The sequence below is a fragment of the Condylura cristata genome, unplaced genomic scaffold, assembly GCF_000260355.1.
Source record: "Condylura cristata isolate star-nosed mole 26May11 unplaced genomic scaffold, ConCri1.0 scaffold00017, whole genome shotgun sequence".
Taxonomy (NCBI): Eukaryota; Metazoa; Chordata; class Mammalia; order Eulipotyphla; family Talpidae; genus Condylura; species Condylura cristata.
The window spans coordinates 6,676,324-6,682,910 of NW_004567118.1; the positions used below are offsets into that span (position 1 = coordinate 6,676,324).

A 6,587-nucleotide genomic window follows, 5' to 3' on the forward strand; every position below is an offset into this window, starting at 1 on the left:
CCAAAGCCCCTAGAACCTAGCTTTTGCCCCAGGAGCAAAGGTGTCCTGGATGCACACTGAGTCAGACAGTCTAGCAACCAACCGGATTCCCTATCTCTGCTCCCCGGAAACTGGAGAGTCCAACATTCACATGCGGCTAGATCCAGGGTCTCAGAGCAGCTGCGCCGGATCTCCAGGGGTTTCTGCGGTCATTGACCAGGGGAATCTAGAGGTTTAGGGGGTTTTAGTTACAAATTCGAATTAAACGAATTTTTCTAAAACACACATTTCTTCCAGCCTATCTGGATTTCCCTCTCTTTTTTCTTTTCTTTTTTTTTTTTTTTACGTTTTAAATAATCCAGAGTTCATGATCGAATAATTATTAAAAATCAGCTGAGCGGTTAGGTTTCACGCCCCCCATGTTTTGTTTTGTTTTTGTTTTTGTTTTTGTTTTAAATTCAATCAGGGGCTGTTTTGGAGCAAAAACAAGCAACAAAATTCACCCCGTGTTTCCCACGTCCCCTGAAAAATTCCCGTATTTTGAATTCAGTCACAGAATCCAAATGTATGAAACGAAATAACCTTCCCAACAATGTTTTCTTTTTCCCTCTCTTTCTCTGTACTCGGGAGAAGATTCCAGGTTACCGGCAGCGGGAAGAGCCGGCAGGAAGGCGCGGAGGGAGCCAGCCTGGACTCACTGGCGGTCAGCTCCGAGCGGAGCCCAGCGCCGGTGCGGCAGCCCTAACGCCCTAACCCGGTAAACTCGCCGCTGACTCCTGCTCCCGGGGCTCGTCTCTCTCCCCAAATATTAAAGTTTAATTTGGTTCTCTGTATTATTTTAGAATTAGATGAACTAAAATAAATGAAAGTAAAATAAATTAAAGAACCGAATAGCTCTGGAGGAAAGTATTTGTCTAGCGAGAGCTAGCTAGGGGAAGGCCAGGCGCCCCTGGTTGGAGGCCTCTCTACGAGGGCTTTCGGCCTCAGCCTGCTGGCCCCTGCCCAACACCACCCTAGCGTCGGCAGTGGATTTGGGTGGTCACCTTCCCTTTCCTTGCATTCTTCCTTCCTCCGGCCTGGCCTAACCTGGCATTTTAGATTTCTGTTCTCTGTTTGTTCCCCAGCGGCAGCACTGCCCAAGCACAGCAGCCTGGTTTGAAGCCAGATGAAGGACTTGTGGAACTGTGGGGATTTTTGTTTTGTTTTGCTTTGCTTTATTTTGTGAATGTGTGTTGACGGAACATGTGGGCTCATGGATGTATTTACTTGGGGGCAAATGTGAGTCTGTGTGTTTACAAGTCAATGTGTGAATGCACATTGGTACATATAAATGTGTCTGTGAGTGTGAGTGTGTGTTTCCTTGTGAGTGTGTGGGAATGCAAATGCCAGTGTTCTGGATGTGGAGTTGGAATGTATGCATGCCTGTATGTTTATTTGTGAATCTGTGTGTTTATTAGTAACTGCTGTGTGTAATGTCATTCTGTAAATGTGTGGGATTGTGTGTGCTTGTGTAGGTCAATGTATGGGAGGGCTTGTAAGGGAATATGTGTGATTTGGGGGTTCACTTGAGGCATCAGGGAAAACAGCAGACCCTATCATAGAAAAAAAAAAAAGGCCAGCAGAAGTTGGAGAAAAGGGGCGCTGTGACATATGACCAACCTCAACCCCCTTCAACTTTAGATACAGAAAATAGAGCATGTGTTTGTTTTTAATCACTTTATTGTTTTATTTATATTCAGCCTTCAAACACACATAGAATGAAAAGAGGGCCTCAGGGTCTGGTGGGAACAGGATCACTGGGCAGCCCAGGTACACAGAGGGACACTTCAGCTAGTGGGAGGGCCCTGGGGCGCCTTAGGGCCCCTTCAGTGCTGCTAGTGGAAAGCGGGACTCAGCAGGATGGGGACCACGTTTAGTCCAGAACCACAGACCACAAAGACATCGTCAAAGGAGGCTTACAAAACAGCGAGATTTTACAAAGACCTACAATAGCAACATAGAAAAGGGAAGCAGATTCCAAAAAGCTACAGAACAGGTAGATGATGTCCTTCCCATATTGTACAAAAACAAACCCGACGGCCTTTCCTATAGGTAGTATTTTTTTTTCAGTGTCAAGAAACCAAAAGTTCACCTTTCTCCTTAAAAAATGTTAACTACTTTCCATTTAAATATCCCCCCCCCCTTTTGATCTGAGTTTCCTGGTTCAGTTCCCAGAAGTGGGTTTCTTCCTTCTCTCCCTCTTTCGTCTCTCTCCCACTGCCCTTCTCAGTCTCTCACTCTTCCTCGTCCTCATCGGCCTCGGCCTTGTCCTGGCCGGTGGCTCCGGAGCCCGCGGTCTTGTTTTCTTTTTTCCACTTCATGCGCCGGTTCTGGAACCAGATCTTGATTTGTCTTTCGGTCAAGCAGAGCGCGTGCGCGATCTCGATGCGCCGCCGCCGGGTCAGGTAGCGGTTGTAGTGAAACTCCTTCTCCAGCTCCAGCGTCTGGTAGCGGGTGTAGGTCTGGCGGCCTCTCTTGCGGTCGGTGCCTGAGCACAGTATTTACAGAAAAATCAGTGCGCGAGGGAAAAGCAAGCGTGCCTACCTTCCTCCTAGGCCCTGGGTGATTTGGGGGTGGGCGGTTTGGATGATCCCATTTTCTCACTAAACAAAACTCTCACTTTTTATACCACCCCCCTTCCATTAATGTGCAGACCAGGGTCCCGGCCTTCTGAGGTAGACATTCCCATCTTCCATCCAGGAAGGCTTTGGGCCTGGGACTTCTAAACCTAAGCTCTAAACTGCTGACCCTTGAAGCCCCCCTCCTCTCCGCCCCCCCACCTCCAGAGACGAAGCAAGAATAATTTTCCCTGACTCTTGGGAGGAATCAGACACCCCAAGACTTCCCTCATAGAGGCTGAATCGGGTGGACTGGGGTGGGAGGATGATGGAAACCTGGAAACCGTGCACATGACTGGAGTGGGGCTCCAAGCCTAGCCTGAGTGCATGACCCAAAAAAGAAAAAGGAGACAAAGGCGCCTCACAGGTCCAGTCACCAACACCAGTCCCCCCCCCACACACACACCCAGCAGCCTATTGCAGAAGGATGAGGTGAGAATTTGCTAGTTTCCTTGGAGTTGAGTCCACCTGTGAGCAGCTGCCCTCTGATGACAATTTTCCAGTGAATGAGGGGTTCAGACAGGACTAGCCTGACTTGTCTGCCCACCTGCCCAGACACCCCTGTGACACTAAGCAATCTTGAGGCCTCTGAGCAGGCACAGGGAGAGAGGAGAGACAGTAGCCTGGGTTGGGATGGGATGTGATGTGTTTGAGCTGTGGGACTGGGTGGCAGAAGAGAGCCCCCGAGATTAGGCCCAGAGGCCTGGGGGAGGATTGCGCTGGAGGAGGTGCTGGTGCCAGTACTACTAGGAAAAAGACAGGAGGGAGGAGAGCGGAGGCCCTAATTTCAAGCCAGATGAAAGCCAAGTTGAAATGTTTATGAGTAGAAAAATTGGGGCTTTGATAAATCAACTGGAAAGGCAGTTGAGTTATGGAGCAGGCAATGGGGGGTGTAACCACCAGTCCTGATGGTGTAAGTGCTGGCCCCCAACCAGAGCTAGGTCTGGAGCCTCTGCCCACACGTCTTGTACCTTCTAGATTTGGGGTTGGCCCCTGAGTGGAGGGCAGCATAAAGGAGGCTTACTGGGCAGGTCTGGCAGAAGACCCCATTGGAGTCCCGGTCTCACGGTCCCTGCAGCAGCTGGCCCGTGGCCTATACTCCCTAACTCTTGACTGGGCTGCACGGACTTTTAGTCCCTCTCCCAAGAGGACATTCACCTTTTTGGAGGGATACCTGTAAACTTACTGACCAGCACTCCAGGGAAGGTGCCCTCCTAGAAAGGTCACCTGAGGAAAGCAGCTGTACTCCCCAAGAGACCTCTGCCCTCTGGGGGTGGGGTTCAGGAGCCTTATCCTTTTTTTACCTTAGCCCCCCTCTCTCCACCTGCCTCTGACTCCGTGTCTTTTGCTGGATCCTCTCTTCTCTGGTACCCCCTCCTCCACGAGGGCCTCTCGAGCCCACCTCTAATTGTCCAGAAGGGAATAATGGGGGAGCGGGGTTGGCTGGAAGGAAGGGGGAGGGGAGAATTGCTCAGAGCTGCAGGCCCCCTCCCCTAGACCTTACCAAGCAAGGACTGGGGGACACACCCAGAGCTGAGATCCCAGGCGGAGAGGGGAGAGGGAGGGGAAGACCCTAATGGCTATTCTCTGCAAACCCCAGCCTTCCTCCGCAAGACAAACGGCCTCGTCTCCAGTCCGTGCCGGCGCGGCTGATAAATATTTAAAGCTAAAAGGCCAGGAGGAAGGGTTGGGGGTGGACTGGGGGCTCTGAGCGCCTAGGCGTCGGCAGAGAGAGCTCCGCCAGGGAACCAGAACAAGTCTGAGAGCACAAGCAAAAATGGAGGGGGCTGAGGGGGTGCCGTGTCCCCAGGGCCGACCTCCTGCCGGCAGCACTCTGGACACGGAAAGGGACATCTGGCCAGGAAGAGGGCGGCTTCTGGGGAATGTGGCCGGCCACTGTGGCTCCGGGCGGCTCGGTGCGCGGCATTACCTGAGCTTCGCATCCAGGGGTAGATCCGGAAGTTACTCTCGGCCGCCAAGTCCGAGTCCCTCTGCTCCTTAGCGCCCGCCGCCTTGGCGGGGTCGCCGGGACACACCCCGGAGAGGTTCTGCTCAAAGGGCGCGCAGTGCATGTTGAAGGAACTCGGCTCGAGTCCGTAGCCGGCCGCGTAGACGCCGGCTGCACTCTGGCCCGCCATGCCCCCCCCGCCGGGGTACAAGCCCTGCATCGAGGCGGCGAAGGACGCGCCCGAGCCAGCTCCATAGCCCGGGCGCTGGGGGTTGGAAGCAAACGCACAAGAAGTTTGTTCGGGGAAGGCTCCGGTAGCGAAAACCGAACTTGCGGCTGGATATTTAGAAAATAAAGCATTCGCATAATACAATGAACTCATAATTTGGCCGGATGATTTGTAGGCAGGGACGTTTTAGTGTCGGTTTTACGAGATTCCTTGATATATTACAGAATTAGAGTCCAGATTTACACCAAAAAGGACCCCCTTTTTCCTCTCCAGACCACGTGACCCCGCCCACGTGACGTGCCCTCCGCCAATGATCGGGCAGCCTCCCCACGGCTCCCGGTAATGTGGAAAAAATTGTGTGGCGTTGGATTTATAAAATATGATCAATAATGAATGGGAAAGCCAAGCTCTGTGGATTGGGGCTGGGGGCTCAAGGGTCGTTGTCGACCCCCGTGGGCAAGAGGCAGCTTGCAGGCGAGATTCGGGGAGGAAGAAATTGAGTGGAAGAGAAAATAAATAATCTCGGAGCGATCCGTATTGTCACCCCCCACCACCATCCTCCCAAGCCTTTAACCCAGCAAGAAATAAATGTAGAGATCGTTCACAATTGGGTGGGGGGTGGGGATGGGGGCAGGTCGTAGCTTTTATTAGTCCGGACCAGTTCAGCCTGGCCAGGCCTTTGGGGCAACTTGGTATGGTTCTCCTAAGGTGAGGAGCTAGGTGACCCTGGGCTCACGGCTGTTTCGGTGATGCCCCGACACACGGGAAGGGATGGAGCGAGGCTTCAGGGGCGCTCCTCAAGGCAGGGGTCCAGGCCCTGGGGGGGGGGGCTTTAAAAAGAGGTTTGAAATTTTAAAAAGGAAGGCAGTGGGGTGGATGAGAAGGGAGAGAGGAGGGTGGCCAGGGTGTTCAGCTCTTCTGGTTCCGGGAGGCGGATGCCTCAGTGGAGCCTGATTACCCGAGATGCAGAGGGAGCGAAGGAAGGAAGGAAGGAAGGCGGCCAGCCACGACCTCGGAGCTGTGTGAAGGTAGCCAAGACCCAGAGAGGGACAGGCAGGGAAGCGCATTTCCCCTCTCGCCCTGCTCCCCACCCCGCCCCCGCGCCCACCAAAGTCCGGGGAAAATAAAATATAAGCCTGTTCAGCAGTCCTGCACGCTACCCTTACCCGCCCCCACTCTTCTACCCCTCCCACCCAGGAGACGGCATCCGGAGACAAAGGGGAGGTAGCGGGGAAATAGCCACCAGCCCGGGCACAGCTCTCCAGCATGGCCTGGAAGCCCGGGTCTCTGGGGCCGGCAGTCTCCGAACACGAAGGGGGGGGCTTCTCCCGGCTCCCCTCCCTCATCCCTCTCTCCTCCAATCACGCGCAGCCGCCTCCCTCTCCCCCCCCCCCGCGCGCCCCTGGGCCGAGGGACTCGCACCACCTGCCTCCAGCCCCCGCCCCCTCCTCTCAGCGGCCTGGCCTGGAGGGCGCAGGAGCCCAGTGACCGGCTCCCCCCAGCTCTGCAAGGCACCAGGAGCAAATGAGGAGCGCGGGCCGGGCCAGTCTCGGGTTCTCGCTTGTAAACTTTATTGTAACTCTTCCGCCCTTTTCAGGCGCAGACAACAGAACAAAGTATAGAGGAACAACAAAATATATAATTAGCCCTCCCTCCCCCCAGTAAAGCAATTCACGGGTACAGGATACATTCTCTTCACAGTAAACCTAAGAACACTTTTAACAATTGCCCACAGCGCGCATGCTAACTAAAGTAACCTTTTTTGAGAAACACT

At 53.7% G+C, this 6,587-nt stretch overlaps 1 protein-coding gene across 2 annotated transcripts in view; it reads right to left on the bottom strand.

The window, feature by feature from the left end:
* Nucleotides 1-1,686: 1,686 nt before the first annotated feature.
* Nucleotides 1,687-6,587, bottom strand: part of LOC101619849 (homeobox protein Hox-B7) — a 7,808-nt gene continuing 2,907 nt past the window's right edge. The window contains exons 1-2 of one of the 2 annotated variants that reach the window (XM_004684294.2): nt 4,567-5,044; nt 2,158-2,506 (exon numbers count right to left, since the gene is read on the bottom strand). In XM_004684294.2, the coding sequence (XP_004684351.1) occupies nt 2,253-2,506; nt 4,567-4,966 (654 nt within the window). In that variant the 5' untranslated portion in view covers nt 4,967-5,044 and the 3' untranslated portion in view covers nt 2,158-2,252. Of the gene's footprint in view, nt 2,507-4,566; nt 5,045-6,587 lie in introns of those variants that run through there. The other variant, XM_012726225.1, reaches the window with a different exon arrangement.